General features: G+C 39.3%; 1 protein-coding gene across 1 annotated transcript in view; it reads left to right on the forward strand.

Annotated features, from left to right (window-relative positions):
- Positions 1-17,916, forward strand: part of snd1 (staphylococcal nuclease and tudor domain containing 1) — a 276,271-nt gene that overhangs the window by 15,678 nt on the left and 242,677 nt on the right. Inside the window, exons 5-10 of the mRNA XM_022671391.2 lie at positions 64-224; positions 1,875-1,966; positions 3,080-3,238; positions 5,179-5,285; positions 5,485-5,575; positions 13,302-13,406. Coding sequence (XP_022527112.1) covers positions 64-224; positions 1,875-1,966; positions 3,080-3,238; positions 5,179-5,285; positions 5,485-5,575; positions 13,302-13,406 — 715 coding nt within the window. The remainder of the gene's footprint in view (positions 1-63; positions 225-1,874; positions 1,967-3,079; positions 3,239-5,178; positions 5,286-5,484; positions 5,576-13,301; positions 13,407-17,916) is intronic.

The following is a 17,916-nucleotide window of genomic DNA, read 5'->3' on the forward strand; positions in this document are numbered from 1 at the left end:
GCAATTAAAGTGAATATATAAAGACTTTATTAACTGATCTTTGTGTGTGTTTGTGTGTCTCAGTCCTGATCAGGCCAGACTGTGTGATTTGGAAGACCAGGCAAAGTCCTCAAAGAAGGGTATGTGGTCCGAGGGTGGAGGGTCGCACACAATTCGGGACCTGAAGTACAGTATCGAGAACCCCCGCAACTTTGTGGACTCCTTGCATCAAAAACCTGTCAACGGTGAGAGACTGCTTTTTCTCTGTTTCTTTGTATGATTTTTCTAACAGTGTATTTATAGCATGTCTACTCTGTGGACAAAAGTAGGGAGATGCCTGGTTATTCATTTTTTTTTCTTTCCCAAAACAATTTCTACTTTCTGCTGGGATTTAGAGAATTGTTTTGAGGATTTAATTGAATTTAACAAAAAGAGTTTTAGTGAGATCATGATGTTGGATGATCACTACCCACCTCATCCCAAACTCTCCAACTCATCCCAAAAGTATTGTATGAAGCACCCTCATTCCAGAGAACGCCGTTACACTGCTCCACAGCTCGCTGCTGGGGGGCTTTATACCCCTTTAACCAATGCATGACTGGTATTAGACATGGGATGTGTTTCTTTAACACTATGTACATTTGGTCCGAATGGATAGATTTGATTTTACATTATGCTTTATTGAGCGAACTAAAAAACTTTGCTATGCCCATTACAGACATGGGCTACATCTCCCTGTACTTTAACCTTAGTTTGTGCAAGGGTGCAGTAGGTCAGACAGTGGCTTTGTGTTAATTTGGCTAATTACCTTTCAAGGTGACTTGGCAAATTCTGCCTCCTCCCAGGATCCGACTCCCGTCCAGTGCACAGGCACCACAGAGCAGAATAAGCAGAACACATTACCTTTGGATTAATTTTATTTCTATTTATAAATAAGTGTGAATCCACAGATACAGTAGAACCATGAGTTTGAAGCAATGCAGTACTGCTGAGAGGCAGTGTGATTTTGGAACAACATAGGTTCATTTTCTTCTTCTATTGTTTATTAGTTGAAGATGACCTGCCTCAACTTTCTGTGATTAGTTCAAAAGTCCAAACAACATAAAAATTGCTTTCTAACTGCAGATAAACTGAAATCAAATTTTGTTCCTATGATCGTGTCACCTTTTACACCTGCTAATTTAATTCAGACCAAACAGTCTGTAAAGCCTGAAGGTCTGCACCAAACAAGGACTATGTAAAAGCACCTTCCTAGCAGAGCAGTGAAGCTTTATGTGAAGAAACCTTATTTCATCATTCAGACTCCTAATGGCTTTCTGCCTTTATCACACTGCGCCACTGTGTCATTCCTAGCGACACTCCCCCCACCCCACCTTTCTGCGCTCCCTCATCCAGATGAGAGAGGCTTGTTTCTGTCAAATTGAATACTGACTCAGATACTGTTCAAAGTTGACCTCTGTCGCACAGCCAGCCGGCACACTGCAAATGAGAGTGAATGGGTTTAAGGAATTGGTTGTGTTCTCCCTTCTGTTCAGGGAATGTATTCAGCTCCGTAGCTGCTCTCCTGAATGAGAATAGTGATTTACTGGGTGAGGTTTTGGGAGTTATCAGTAAAACTTAGGGTGCTGTGCTTCTTGTGGAGGTCTGCTTTGTAAATACAGGATGTTGTCTGCCCTTCAAGACTGAGAAAACCTGAAATTCATGTTTCATTCATGTTTGTAGTTGTCACAAGGTTAGCGTTAAAGTTCAACAACTGAATTGTTTTTGCAATCTTATCAGTGTGTAAGTTTACACACTGAATTGAGGGTGGTGGGGGGTTTCAAATGTTAGTTTTGGGTCTTAATTACTTATTAAATTATTTTTCTCACTCTCTCTTCTCTTCTGCTTATATCCAGCTATTATCGAGCATGTTCGAGATGGCAGTGTTGTGCGAGCACTCTTGTTACCCGACTACTACCTGGTCACAGTGATGCTGTCTGGAATAAAGGTGAGTGTCCAGAACCCTCGTTCTGACCCTAAGGTACATCTTTATATTTTATACAAATGAATGGGATATCTTGATCCAGACTTTTGACTCAGTCTAACAGAGTACTTTTAAAGAACCGATCAGTAATAATAATTGTGAGCATGCATGTGTAAGAGGAGTCCAATTTCCAAACACTGGATAAAGTTTTTTGCCCCACCTGCTCCTCCACAGATGCGAAGCTCACAAATTGACACGCAGTGGCAAGCATTGACAAGTCTTACTCTGTATCTGTTCAGTAAATATATACATTCCAAAATGCACGTCTTTACATTTTGCACTGTAAGGCACACTTATAGTCCTTTAATTTTTCCAAAAATCAACAGTGCACTTTTTAATTCGATATGCCAGTCTGGTTGTATGGAGCAGTAAAGCCCCTCCGCTGGAGTTTTAGTTTAGTTCTCCAGCATCAGGGCTGAAGTAGCATTAGCATTAGCAGCCAACCGCTATTTCCCCGTGTTTAAAACAAGTTACACAGGATTTTTAAAGTATTTATGGTTAGTTCGCCACATCATTTTTGCAAAATACTAGGGTGTCAATTAATAACATTTTTTTTTATCTGTGTGGGAGCAGACATTTTACTAATAGTGCTCAAGCAGATGAAGGTGTATATACTGTATGCTGTGATATCACTAGTCATGGTAAATGAGTTTTTAAACAGTTTTAATGTTTAATTTTTATTAAGCAGTGCATCATTTAGATTGACTGTGCACAAGGTATTGCACATTCAGCAATGCGTCTGTTGTGCATGTGCACCAAACATTAACAATTCTGAAAAATATATTGTCCAGCTCTAGTGCACAAGCACTGAAATGTGGGGTTTTAGTAATGTCCCTTTAAATTGTAATGTTCTGCTATAAGGGTTTCGCTCTGCATACATTTAAACTGCTTTATTGCCTTCTAAAAATGTTGATTAGTTTTTGGAATAGGGATAGTGGCGTAGTGGTAAAAACAGAGGATTACATTTTAAATAGCTAATTCCTGACGCAATAAATCTGTATCACATTGAGATGTCCCCTAGTAGTAGTGAGTGTATTGTATGTTTTGTGTAAAACTATACGCTGTCTTCTTCCTTAGTGCCCAACATTTAAACGGGAAGCTGATGGGGCAGAAACTCCTGAGCCGTTTGCAGCAGAGGCAAAGTTCTTCACTGAGTCCCGGCTACTTCAGAGAGACGTGCAGATCATTCTGGAGTCTTGTCCCAACCAAATTATCCTGGGCACCATCCTCCACCCGGTATGACCACCACTTACATTTAAACACAATTTTTAAAGACCTGTGAACATGTACGCATTTTGCAAGAAGGGCACACATTTTGACCTCCTATGGTGCTTGTACGATTCCATGTTACGCATGTTACGCTTGCTGGTTAGCAAACATACTAATCCAGCAAACTACCTACTTAGCAGTCCGCTACTTTAATCCACGCTTTATTTTCCTCCAAACTGTCGACACATACTCACTGCGCTGAAAACACTCCATTGTGTTGAGCTCTCTCCCTCTCTCCCTCTCTCACTCTCAATTCAATTCAAGGTGCTTTATTGGCATGACAAATAGTAGTACATTTGTGTTGCCAAAGCCTGAGTTACACAGTTTTACAGTATAGTAAAAGTAGAGAACTGATTCAGAGTTTAACAATTTCTAGAATGTAGAACAGAACAGAACAGAGTCTACATTTTAAAACAATACAAATTTAAATAAATATATAAGATTAAAATAAAGTAATAATAAATAAATATTAATAAAGCATAATATAATTAGTGTAAGTAATGAGACAAATTAACTAAAATTGTGTGTGTGTGTAAAGTCTGTGAGTGAGCAATGTGTGTATATGTACTGTGTGTGTGTGATATTTAGTGTGACATGGTCACTCTCTGTCTCTCTCTCGGTGACAGGCTGTAATGTATTGAGCTGCGAGAGTGCTCACTCTCTCACTCTCCCTCTATCCCTCTCTCACTCACTCATTAACTACACCGCAGCTACACAAGCATTTATTTTCTCCATTTTAAGATCTCAGTGGTAGTTAATGCAGTATCTTTTAAGTGATTGGTATTTCTAATATAAATATAATTAAATTTTACCAACCTAACCTTCTTTATTTACATTTAAATGCCCATTACTAACATCTTAACATCTTGAAGGTCACATGGTTTATACATGCACTGTTTGGTATTTGCACTGTTGATCTTAATCTGCTGTTTTTTTGTTTGTTTGAAGCAAACAAAAAATGTATTAAATGAAATACATTGTTTCTATAGGATATTACAATGCAATAAACAATGCAAAATATTGTTTATTATTGTTATTGACAGGGTGGGGGAGTTGTTTGTACTCATACAATTCTTTCAATGTTGCAAGTTTGGATGATTTAGAACTGTTAAATGTAGAACTGATGAGCTTTTTATAGCAGGTTATAGACGATAAGAGAAACCTCCAAGATGGATTAAATACAAGGAGTTAGCAAGTTTAAGAGGAACCAGGCTGTTGCGGGACCCATACACTACAAATCTTACTATTGCTGAATAATCATTTTGTAGATAGCAGAGGACATTTTGGTCTTATTCCAGCACTTTTAGGATATCCACTTTTGTTCTTTAGTCCTTTTAGAAAGCCTCTCTTTATCTGATCTGTAATTGTAAACAGTAACCAGTACAGTACATTTGATAAGAATAATCAGGCTGAAAGGGATCTTGTCAAATGTGACAGTTTTTGATCTGTCCACATGTGGGGAACACTGGGGAACCATGTTATGAAATAAAAATGTAAGACGTGAGCGTGCTGATGGGGCGGACACTGTACCCACATAGGTTTTGGGGCTATATGCTTTTAGAGCTTTTTTCTTATCTGGGTGGGGCTCAGGGACACTGAAGGGATTGGGTTGACCCTGTAAGGAGCAGCTCCCAATCATATAGGCTAATGCAGATCTCATAACTTGTATAACCTTTTTTATAGCCATCATCCCGAATATTTACTCTCTCTTTCAGTGTGCATACATGTGCATTGTAGCTTTTAAATGCCTGATTTAGACCTGTTTTCTTAATATTAGCCTTTAGATTTTTATAGTCTAAACATAAAATGTGTCAAATAGTGAGCAGATGTAAACTACAATTGTTGCGGTTGCATTGCCTGTTATTTGTTTCTTTATTTCTGTCTAATTCCTTTTGTGTTTTGTACAGAATGGAAACATCACAGAGCTGTTGCTGAAGGATGGCTTTGCACGCTGTGTTGACTGGTCTATGGCAGTGTACACCCAGGGGGCAGAGAAACTGCGGGCAGCAGAACGGTCAGTTCTTCTCAGTCATGAATAGTTGAAACCTTTAGGACCGCAAAGGATACAGCTGGCCACATTAGATTAGAGGCTGAAAAAGTCTTTAACTTCAGCCTCTTAGATCTAGTTATCTAGTATTTTTAGTTTTTTATGAAATTGTGATTTTTAGTGCCTCAGGAAAAATAGTTTATATTTGAATGTCTTTGTTTTACAGCTCAGCAAAAGAGCGTAAAGTAAGGATCTGGAAAGACTATGTTGCTCCCACTGCTAACCTGGACCAGAAGGACAGACAGTTTGTGGCAAAGGTGAGTTTACATGAGATTGCTCGGAGTTACACCATCTTAACTTCAGCTTAGCAAGTCAGTAATACTTTTTAGAATACACTGCAAAAAGATACCAGTCATGCAGTTTGACATTATTTGTGTATATATAACTTTTTAAAAATGGTCTTAGACAGAGTTGTAACATTGGATGACTGTGTAAGAGGAATGAGTGCAGCAGAATTGCAGAAAATCGCTGAGAACAGTGGATTGTGGTGTTGCACAATTTGTCATATTTTCAGCCTAGGCAGTACCTTAAAATGAATTAAAACTAACTAAGCACCTCTAACTGACATGTTCTTGTTGTCTGTTAACACTTCCCCACTATGTGTTTACAAATACAAAAGTATGTGTTCAAGCTAGCATGGTCACATGATTCTAAACCAACCAGTCTGCCTTATAAAAGCAACTTGGGTTATGTTCACACAGCAGGTAAAAGTGGCCCAAATTCAACTTTCTCTTCATTTTTTTTTTATCCATATGACCCATATTAGACAATTGTCTGAACAGTTTGTGTACAAACTAACACAGATGCCTTAAAGATCAGTGCTCTATGTGAAGAAGTTTCAGATTCACAGGAGCTATCAAGAAGTTCTAGTGCCTGCCACTGAATCTCCTTATTCACTGCAGCCGTTTTGCAACTTGAGCATCATTAATGTGTTTATTTATTTATTATTATATTATATATTTTTAAATAAAATAATTAGGGGTGTAATGACACTCATCTTATGAGACGAGACATAATGGGTTAACGAGAACAAAATACTTTAAAGAAAACTTAAAAATTGAAATGAAGAAAAAAATATATAATAATGTATTTGCCAATCAAATCACAAATTGAGTCTTTAAAAATTTGAAATAATTATGTATAACCATAACCAGTCATATTAAGGCTATGCTTGAAGTGCAAACAGAGACAGAACATTTTTTTTTTTCTTAAAATACAATTTAGGGCTAAGAGATTAGTACAACTCCCTGTGATGCAGTCATGTGTTTTTTTTATTTATTTTTATTTATTTTATATAAATATTAGCATGTCTACATATTCTGGACGCAGTTGAGACCGTAACTATGTCCCATGCGATTGAAAAGACACACTCACATGGGAAAGAGTGTTTTTGCATTGTGCCTGTATTTTCCTCTTCTGCTTAGAGCTGTTCTGACTGCTCAGCCACCGCACTCACCGACATTGCTACCGTGTTGCCAGATAACCTCTTAAGCTTGACAAAAAAAAAAAAAAAATCGTCACATTTTAATCTAGAGAGATCTTGTGCCACGAGATCTCATCACACCAGTAAAAATAATCATTCATCTATTGTCATTTTGGTTTGATGACACATCATCCAGCCTGATTTTAGTATCTGCTTAGTTTTGAGTTTTCTAAATAAACTCCTCTCTGTGAAATGACAGAAGGGATAAAATTACTTCATCACATGCTGTGATTATGTTGCTGTTCTGTACAGCTAGAAGGCACGCATGCTCTCCAGTGACGGTCTCTCACTTGCCGTGCAGGTGGGCTTAAAGACTATAATTCAACTCACTGACCAGTAACAAAACAGTGGAGCTACTCTATCTTTAACTTTAACCTGTAAAATGCTTTAAATATGGGGATTGTTCTGAATCAAAGAGTTAAGTGTGTGATACAGTAATCTCTTACAGTGAGACTGGATCAGGGGCTGTCTTTATTTATTTATTTTACAATCTGTGCTTTAATTCAGACTGCCTTCTGACTGTTTTAAGGACCGTTTTGTAATGCTGTTATATACTGTATACAATATTTAATGTAGTGTCATGGTTAACATCTATTTTTGTGGTATAGTAAGGTTAGGTAAGGCAAGTATATCACACCCCACCAAAAAGAGTCCATGGGCAAGACAAAAATCGCTCAAAATGCTATAAATACAAAAAAGTTTATTACAAGAAAGTTTGTGAATTTGTTCAAGGGACTTTAATTTTACACCATACTCAAATAAATTGAACATCAAATGTTTAGCATCAATTATCATGCTTAGTAAGAGTTTACTGTCTCTTTACAAGCTGGCTGTTTTCTGGCTGAAATAAACTGTACAGGTCTGGTACAGTAATATTAGCTAAACTAACCTTGGCATCTATTTATTTTTCACAAGAATGCCTTTCTCTCTCTGTAGAAAATAGATTCGTATGACTTGAGTAGCACTACTGAGGTACATTTTAATAGCACTGCTAATTCAGTTTATTCATTGGCGTTGCAAAATTCATGAAATATCTGTTCAATATTTAGCCAAATATTTTGGTTCCAGCCCAAAAAACAACAACATTTTGATGCATCTCTAGTCAAGATATTTAAACTGGCTGGCGTACAGCACTACATTGTCTGCAGGCACGTGTTCAATGGTAGCAGCGTGTGAAAGGCTTAAGAGAATTAGTACTGACTGACAGAAGCCTGAGAATCTCATCCCAAGTCATAAAATCTGAGTCAAGCTCTCGGTTTCTATATTTAGTGTCCTTTCTTTTTAAGCATAAAGGAGGCGAGGATACATCTTTTAAAAACTATCTATTTATGACCGCTGAAGCTGACATTTCAAGCTCTGCGTCACACTCTTTAACAACTGACCTTTTCTGCTTTCATTTTCTCTTTACCAAACTCTCTTCCACGGCCACTTCCTTTCAGTGCCCTGACGGCGTGCGACAGTTGAGCAGTAGTGTGCAGACTGTGGGCTCAGCTGGTTTGCCATTAAGCAATCCTTGCAGGCCTCAGGTGTTCTATTTGGGTTCTGCCTACTCTAGTGCGGCCGGCCTCTTGTCTCCGCGGAGTCGGGACCCAGCATTCCTCTGTTAAATTATGGCTTAAAGGCCCTCGCTCCGGTCTGGGGCCAAGCGAGCGAGAAAAAGAGTGCCACATTACTTTTAGAGTTCATTGGGAATTCCAGGGCAGCAGTAGGTTCTGCTTATTTGAAATAGTGGAGAACCAGGAGAGCATGTGACTGGGTCCTATCTCTCTCTAGAGAAACTGAGGCTTGATATGATGAAGCCTTTGTACTTCTAAAGACTCAGTTACGCTCAACATTAAATACGGATTCCGATGTGGATGAAGCCTTTGGTGCATACTCTGCAGTTATTGAGCCTGTATTTGTGCACATTCTTTATGGGCCCATTAAGGATTATATTTTCAGTGGTAAATAATTAGGATGTGTCATCAGATATTAACCATGTAACCTTCAGATATTAAGGAAGTCCAGCGTCATAACTGAGATTTAAATCAGGCTGCAGATGTATATATTATCTGCTAAACTAGATGCTGCATTAATGGGCAACTCTAGGGTGTGCATTTATATTATTATATGATTTTATTTATTATTTTTTTTATTATTATTATTTTTTTTTAACTTTCCTTAGGCTGACACAGTTAACTAACTGTGGACAAAGTTATATAAAATGCACTGCTGGTTTATACTGTTGCTTGCCATGGTAGAAGTTATTGAACTCATTTTTGTACTTGTTCGAGTAGGTTTACCTTGGCAACCCGAGTGAGCTTGGCGTCTGTGGAGGGGTGCGCGATGTAGCCAACTTTTAAAATTGGAGCGCTGTAGCCGTTCTGCACACTCACTTTCATTTCCTACTTAAAAGAAGCAATAAGAATGTGGATATGGGCAGATTGAAGCTGTATCATTGGAAATAATGGTAACAGTGTAGACAGTAGTTCAAGTGAAACACAACCGCTGCCATGTGGACATGATGAAGAAACTCGTAGACAGTTTCTTTCAGATCTAATACACTTACATGCCACGTGCCTGACAAGTCACAGAATAGTATTATGTCAGTTTGCCATGAGATGTTCCCTCAGGGGACAGCTTGGAAATGCCCACGCCTGTGTACGTTGTAAGGTGCTTTCTTGTAAATGAGGTTGAACAATGGCCAACACGCTCATGAAAAGGCAACATGAAAAGAGTTAGAGCTAAGTCTAATAGTGGGAGATACATGAATAGCATGGGCATTTTTAATTTCTGAAGTTGTGCAAACCTCTAATATCCACAGCATACAACATGATCTGTGAATGTTATTTTTTGTAGTAAGTATGGTGTCACAGCTTTTGTCCACCATTATATAGTTTGTTTTGTTCAGAAACCTTTGGAATGCCTTCTAGTGGATGTGTTCCTAACATCCATTGACAATGTAATGAAGGCATACAGGTATGTGGACAGTGACCGTTACATGTCTGGATGCAAAAATGAGCATAAATAAGCTTCAAGACATTACTGAAGTCTTGAACCCACTCTTGCTTTAGCTGTGCAAGTCTTTATCTTGATGATTGAGTTGTTGGCCCAACTACTTTGCAAGTTTGCAGATTCATTGAATGTTCTAATATTCACACCTGCTCTGAATTTCAAGACCCCTGAAATATTTAGCTTTGGTCGTCGGTTATATAAAAGTGTCATTTTGCAATCTGCTTACAGAATGAGTTTCAAAAGCCGCCCACTAGAGTAGTTTTTTTTCCTTTTTCCTCTGGTTTTCCTGAGTCAGAAAAGACCAGCAAGAATAAAACATTTATATCCGCTACAGCTAACCACAGATCTCCCTGAGCCCTGAGAGAGAGAGTGAGTGAGTGAGAGAGAGATGGGATAGACTTTGATATTGTGTGTGTCTGTGTGCATGTGTGCAAGCACGCTCTTGTGTGCATCAGAGTGTCTGTATAAAAGCATTCATGTTTAAAAAAAAAATACTTAATAAAAATCTGTATGTAATACACCCCAGAAAAATGGAAAAGCTTGTAATGTAAATGAGCTTGTCATCATTTTGTATATTGCAGGAAGTCTGTCTCCTTCATAGCATTTACTGCATTATTATTTTTTTTAGTAGTATTTTTGTTTTATAAGCATCTGTAACATTAGGCCAAAGTAACTGCTTATCACCAGCAGTACTGTAATACTTACCTTGTTATTATTACCTGAAATACTTACCTTGATTATCTGTCTGTATGTAGGAATGTTAATATTCTGTAGTATCAAACCAAATTTAGTTATATAGTGCTTTTTACAACATGTTGTCGCAGCTTTACAGAAATGTGGCAACTGGTATTTACAAAAGGCTTGTAATTCAGCTGTTCTTAAATGAATCACTTTAGCCTACCTTTATTGGAGTTAGCACACGTTTAAATAAAGCTTTTACTGTAAAAGTAAAACAGTTTATTTTCTTATTTATTTATGTATTTTTGCTTCTATATTGCCCTAATACATCTTGCTAGAGATGCTGTAGTAAACCCAGTCAGTCGCTCTGTTCACACACTGTAAAGGAAGGCCGCAGTTCACCCGCTGGCCTGTGGGTGGCAGTGTCTTCCCACCAGGCAGAGATGTGCCTGGGCTGAGTGAGTCACGGAGCTGGGCTGGATGTCCCTGTTGGCAGCTTGCAGTGAGGCGCTCTGCATATGCAGCTGCTAATTAACCAGCAAATGTGCTGGCCAGCCATTTTGCAGCAACATCCACATTCATCTCCACATTCATTTCGAGAGAGGGAGAAATGGAGAGGGAGAGTGGAGAGAGGGGGGAAAACAAAGATATGACCTTGCTGTTTTGGGCTATATATATGTAGTGTGTGTGTGTTTGTCCCTGAGTTGTGCCTGTGCTGTGCTGTGCTGTGCTGTCTCCGTGGACAGAGTCTGAGGCAGAGTTGCTGAGTGTCAAGGCGGGCACTTGTTTTTGTATGTGGGCTGTTTTCATTTCCACGCTGATGGCTCAGCTAATAGCTGAATGATCTGCTGCTCTGTGCCATGATAATCTCGCCAATAACAGCCTCGCCTCTTCTGCCCATCGCCAGTGGAGACTGATTTGATCTCCCTGCGCTTAGTTGGAATGAGGTCTGTGTGCATGTGTGCGGGGAGAGGGGGTGAAGGGGGAGGGGGGTATGTGGGGGGTGTTTAAATAACGCTCCTCAGCCCGATAAAATCTCTTTATATCTAATCTATTACCTGCACCTGTCCAAATGTCTGCTCTGCTCCACTCTGAGTGCTAAGCTATTCTTAATTAGCTCAAATTAGATGTTTGCATTTGAAGTCCTCATCTTTGCGCTCTTGAAATGCAGACTTTGGGTCCTATTGATTTTCCCATTGGCCCAGCCAGCCTCTGCCAACTGTTCTGCACACAGACTCGTCGCTATTTTGGAGCTGCACTGTTTAACTCTATAGTAGTAGTGGGCAATTACGGAGAATTTTTTTGAAAAAAATATGATCAAATATTTCAAGATTATACTACTTTCTACCAAGTTATTGTAAAAATCAATGCAGTATTGCAAAACAAAATGACAAACAAAGCATCCAAATTTAATGATTAATTTACAAGTAAACAAATTGGTGGCTGACAGTGTTCTGTTTAAGCTCTGCCAACAAGATATAATAGTGCTGTACTGTCATTAGAGTTCACTGTTCTAATTGGATAAAAGTCAACTATTCATTTTATTCAGATTTTATATTTGTTGTCCAAAATTGGGTTTAAATAATTGCAGTGTATTGTGATCTATTGAATTGTATTTATTTTATTATTGTGTATTATTATAAAAAGAGCATAATTTCTTAATATAACTCAATAAAAATAAAAATAAAAATCTGTCTATATCAAAGTATTTGCATAGCAGTTTTTAAGGATCTGCCACTGCTGATGCATTTTCCATTAAATATTAAAACATTCCAATAAATATTGTCTATTGTGAAAAGTATTGTTATACAGTATTTTTTACCAGATTGCCCAGTTTTAATACTACTGCAACAAAATAAAGGTTAGTTTTATTTTGGATTAATATAACGCTTTCAAGTATTCAGTAGATACAAAAACAAATTGTAAGCTTACTAAAACTTAGTGTAGAAGATTTTGTATAAACTAATTTAATAATTTAACATGTAAAGAGTACCACAATAACAAAGTGGTTGAAATTTAGAGCATGCATATAAAAAGCTATCACAAAAATGTATACAATATTATAGCTTCACATTAAATAGGAAAACAAATACGAGCTTTGATTCTTTCACTACAGAATACCACTATTATCATGATGATGATGATGATGATGATTTTTTTTTTTATAAATAGATTAATTACTGTATTGTGTTTAATACTGTATGGCACACCCCTAATTCCTACCTCTGTGTTTTTGCCCAACCTTCTGTACCCTTTGGCGGCTCTGCCTGCCGTTCTGCCTGCCGTTCTGCCTGTTCTCCATCTCTATTTGCATCTATCTATCTGTTCAGTTCTGCTTTCCTTCCTGTCGGAGGAAGGAGGAACATGCAGCCTTGTTTACTCGAACAGCATAGCTGATAAATCAGTTCTCTGAAACCTGTTCCAATGCTTTTAGATCTTCTATTTTCTGCCTGACTCTCAAACAAAACAGTGCACCCCCACTCCCCCTTATTATTTTGCTACTTACTGTTCTTTGTCAGTTAGTATAATAGTCGTGTAATTGTGCGATGAGCGGATCCGATCGCTGAAGAGGGAGAAAGAAGTAGAGATGTTTGTCAGCAGAGAGTGGGTGAAGTGTTTATTTGCTGCTGTCTCTTTTTTTTTTTGTGTGTGTGAGCGCGCGTGTGCTTCATCAGGCTGTACTCATGTTGGATGTACAAAGCTGTTTCTCTGGCAACAAGCTCTATGCTCCCCATGTCCTTCAAGTGGAACAGTGACTCTCTTAACCTCCCTCCCTCTCTTTTCTTTTTTCTCTCTTTCTCTCTCTCCCTCATTCTCTCTCTCTACAGGTGATGCAGGTGGTGAATGCAGATGCCATTGTTGTGAAGCTGAACTCTGGCGAATACAAGACCATCCACCTGTCCAGCATCCGGCCCCCGAGGAATGAGGGCGAGGTACGAGGAAGTGTGTGTGTGTGTGTGTGTGTGTGTGTGTGTGTGTGCGTGCACGTGTTTGTGCGCATTTATGTGTGTTTAAGTGAAAGAGTGAGCGTGTGTTTGTCTTTGCCTGTCTGTCCCAGTCTGTGTGTATGTGTATGTGTGTGTTTGTGTCCTTGGTGCTCCCTGTCACTAAGGCCATTACTGAATCCACTGGGTGCACGCTGTCAGATACACCCTTTGTAAATTGCTGATGTAGAGAGCCCCCCCCCTCCACCCCTCACCAGTTTTAAAAGGGCGTTCCTAGTCACTTCATGCATCTTTCAAAGAGTCTGCAGAGTACAGTCTCCTTCAGCAGCCTCAGTGCACACTTCCCAACACCAGGTGGAGCTAAAGAGGACCAAACCCCTCTTATCTCCCCACTTTACCCAACACTACCACTACTGCAGTGCAACCAAAGACCATGTGTACACGTTTCCACTTCTGTGTCACAAACATGATATATATTTGATTATTTGAAATTCTGATACAGACATTGATCCTACTGTGTGTATCGATCTGAGAATAACATTTCTCCTAACAAGTTCAGCTTGTTAGTCAGGTTTGCCTCATTCACTCCCCCACACTGGGAATCTCCATGCTCATAGACTTTTCGGCATAATGCTGGAAAGGTAATGAATCTGTGCTTGCTAAGCAATGATATGCAACGCTAAAAGAATGTCTGACCCTCTTTTTAATGGGTTTTTCTTGTTCCACCAAAGAGACTCTCATCATATATTATGAATGTTATCCAGGCAAAAGAAAGAGTTAGATTTTTTTTTCTTTGTAGTAAAGATACTGTATTTCTTTGTGGATTTCAAACCATTGTTTAAAAACTCTCAAAAACACAAGCAAATGCAAACAATGTAGCTGTCCATGGTCCTGTATAGTGTGGATGTTTAGTAGAAACCAATGGTGCTTTCACGCCTGAAAGATAAGACCAGTTTCTAATACAAGGTTCTCGTTTGTTACTTTTTATTATGTAATCACCTTAAATGACTGTGCTACGTCTTGAGTTTACTCAGAGCAATCCCATAAGTGCTATGCAGGTATGTGGACGAAGTTGGCTTCTTTAAGAGAGGTAAACAAAAAATGGTGAGACTGGTTTGAGCTAAGAAAGGATGCAGTGACTATTCATGTTTAACCTTATGGTGGATGGTTGTAGTCAATACCACACCAGGTTCCACTTCTGTCCGCCACAAACACAAAGCTGAGGCTGCAATGGGCACAGTTCACTTAATGTGGTTGATGTCATGAATCTCAATTTCTGCTGGAGCACGCAGGTAAAGGGGTTCGTATTTGGTGCCAGCAGCATAAAATCATAAATCCAACATATGAAGTGAAGTCTGTGGAGAAGTGCAAACAAGTTTTTGCTGTATTCTGACATGCACCTCTTAAAAAATGTGATCACATGTTGTGCAACACAGGCATCAGCAACTGTAATTGGCCTGCTAAGCCCCATGTTTCCATCTAGACGATCCAATCTTTGCATGTCTGCATCACTTTGCAGTTTCATCTCAGTCACTTAAGTATAAACAGTCACAAAGGCTTAGAACACGATTGCAATGGCTTTACATTGACTTATTGCAGAAGTATAATAAAGCTTATATACACTTACATACTAAGAAAAAACATAATATGCACTGCCTGGCCAAAAAAAACCACACTAATATTTTGTTTGACCACCTTTAGATTTAATTTGCGGCACACATTAACTGTGGCATTCTTTCAACAAGCTTCTGCAATATCACAAGATTTATTTCTATCCATTGTTTGCATTAATTTGAGTCTAAGAGTGCCGTACAAAGCCTTCTCCAGCACATCCCAAAGATTCTCAATGAGGTTAAGATCTGGACTCTGTGGTGAACAATCCATGTATGAAAATGATGATCTCATGCTCATCACTCTTTCACAATTCCAGCCCCATGAACCCTGACATAGTCATCTTGGAATATGCCTGTGTCATCAGGGAAGAAAAAATAACCTGGTCTATATTCAGTATATTCAGGTAGTCAGCTGACCTCATTTTTTTAGCACATACTGTTGCTGAACCTAGACCTGACCAACTGCAGCAACTCCAGATCATTTGCTCAGTTAAATCAAAGTGGCGTTTTTCTTTTTTTTTTTGGCCAAGTGTTTTATATATGTGCACACACCACAGTGCGTTTTTTTTATTCTGGCATTCACACATCTTTAAATCGGAATGTCTGATATCTAGTAAGGCTACTGTCCCATTTGTCTTGTGGTCCTCATCCTATTGTGTTCTAGAAATGAAATCACTGTGGATTCAAACTGCTGAATTCAAGTGTCTGCCTGCATGAGCAGGAATCTCCTCAATTGGCTTTCTTGCTTCTGACCTGTGACCTACCTGTAATAAATGTTTTGAGTCAGCAAATTAGAAAAGGAGCTTCCTTTAGCAAGGCCGGTTTAAGCACATTAGCATACGCTAGTGAAGTTCTCCTGCAGGGCTTCTTTTTCTTCGCCAGCGTATTACGGCTAGAAATAACGTCGTTATTGCTGAGACAGGCAGTGCTGTATATTCGACGCACCGATGCTGTAATGTATTTCATAGGATGAGTTTGAAAGAGAGAATAAAGAAGGGTGTCATTCAGAGCTGATAAAAATACACTGGCATGCTGTGCTAAGGCTCGGTATCTATGGATACAGGTTCCTGACAGCCGGTTAGATCTGAACGCATGTAGATTTCAGGAGCTGGATGATTTGGGATTAATCAGATCAGCCCCTGTTCTAAAACAAATATTGGAAATGTGTTTGGGAATGTGCACACATGCGCTTCTGTGGAAGGGGATGTGAGCCAGAATATGGGGCGTTGGGAGGAGGGTGAGGGGGGATGGGGGGAGCTCTCTTGCAGGAGATTGCTGCAAAGCTTTGGTGAAATTACACAATATTGCCTTGTTTCCTCACTGGTGCGGGCTAGAAATGAGAGAGCTGTATTTACTGAGGCTGATACTCCCTCTGCAATCCTCCCCATGCTGGAATTTGTGCAGAGATTATTGTACATCTGCGAAAAGTGAACAGTGTGCAGAATGTTTGTTCTCAGTCTCACACGCACACACGCTCTGCCCTTCCTCATATTACTGTGGACAATTAAATGGACAGTTGCCTGCGAGAGTTCAGTCTTAGTTCCAGTTCCAGGGCTGGCTTCAGCAATAAAACACAGTCCAAGGCTCACTTGAGCCTAATGTGTGTTAGTAGACCACACTATACTATGGTAAATATGATGCTGCTGTGCCTGCAGCCCTGATTGGGTGTACTCCATGTACATGCAGCAGCGTTTTACCGGTCCCTCGATGGTAACGTGCAGCCCTGATCTGCTGTAGTGCCGAATTGCACCAGATGCTTCAACAGCATGCTTCTTGTGCTCTGATGCACTCGGTTATGTCATAGAGATGGATGTAGAGGGAGAGAGATGGGTGGGGGGAAAGGGGAGATGCGTTATCGCTGATAGTGGTGGTGATGCTTTGGGTGCTCAGCTGAAGGAGTTGTGAAGGTCATGAGGTTGCTGTGTTTTTGGGGGATGGGGGAAAAAGTAGAATTTCAGAATAAATTTGACTAGATTAGACAGAACTAAAAATCTATGAAGACTGGCTGAAGTTCACACTAATGGCTGTAGAAAGCATGAACAATGCGATGTCTCGCAGAAGTGAAGCGAAGTCGTCACACGTTTTAAAATTATCGTTTTTTTTCGCACTTTAAGGCAAACCGAATCATAAGACACACTATTAATGAACGTATATTTTCATTAAGAAGGCGCATTGGATTACAAGGCATTGTAACAGACACTATAAGGAACTTCTAATTTAGCAGTTCTTGCCGCTGGCTGGTGGTGGTGAGGGTAGCTAAATAAAGTTTAGTTAAACTAAGGTAAATAAACAAAACTGTAATAATTAAAGCATTTTTTTACAAAGTGAAACAAGCACTGTATGTTAGTCTACACAGATTTCTCTCCTGAAAATGTTTTTTTTGTGTGAGTAAAGAGCTTCTTTACAGTAAGCTTAGCACTAAGGCTGGAGCATTAGCATTAGCGGCTAACCAGACCAACCTGACATTGCTACACTGAGGAACCCTAAGTGCTTTCTGTTAGCCAGGGTGATATTAGCAAAGCAGTTCATCCCACGTAGCTTGTTTTAATACGTCTAACGTGCAGACTACTCTCCGATAATACTCACATCTGTGCAACGATAGAGCTAGTGCGGTTAGCGTGTAATGCTAATGCTGCTCCAGCAGTGCTAGCCGGGGTTAGTAGCAGGCTACAGGCCGATAAGACTTACCTTTGAGCGGCTAAAGAGCTAACGCTTAGAACAGTTAGTGGGTAATTCTAATGCTGCTCCAGTAGAGCACTAATGTTAAAATATTGTATAGTTTTGCACATATTTTGCACTAATCAATGTATTGTCCTTCACCTAAATATGTTCTATAGATGCTTAGAGACAGAGAGACAGACACACAGAAAAAAAAAACATTTGGG

Source organism: Astyanax mexicanus, chromosome 2 (assembly GCF_023375975.1).
Source record: "Astyanax mexicanus isolate ESR-SI-001 chromosome 2, AstMex3_surface, whole genome shotgun sequence".
Lineage (NCBI taxonomy): Eukaryota > Metazoa > Chordata > Actinopteri > Characiformes > Acestrorhamphidae > Astyanax > Astyanax mexicanus.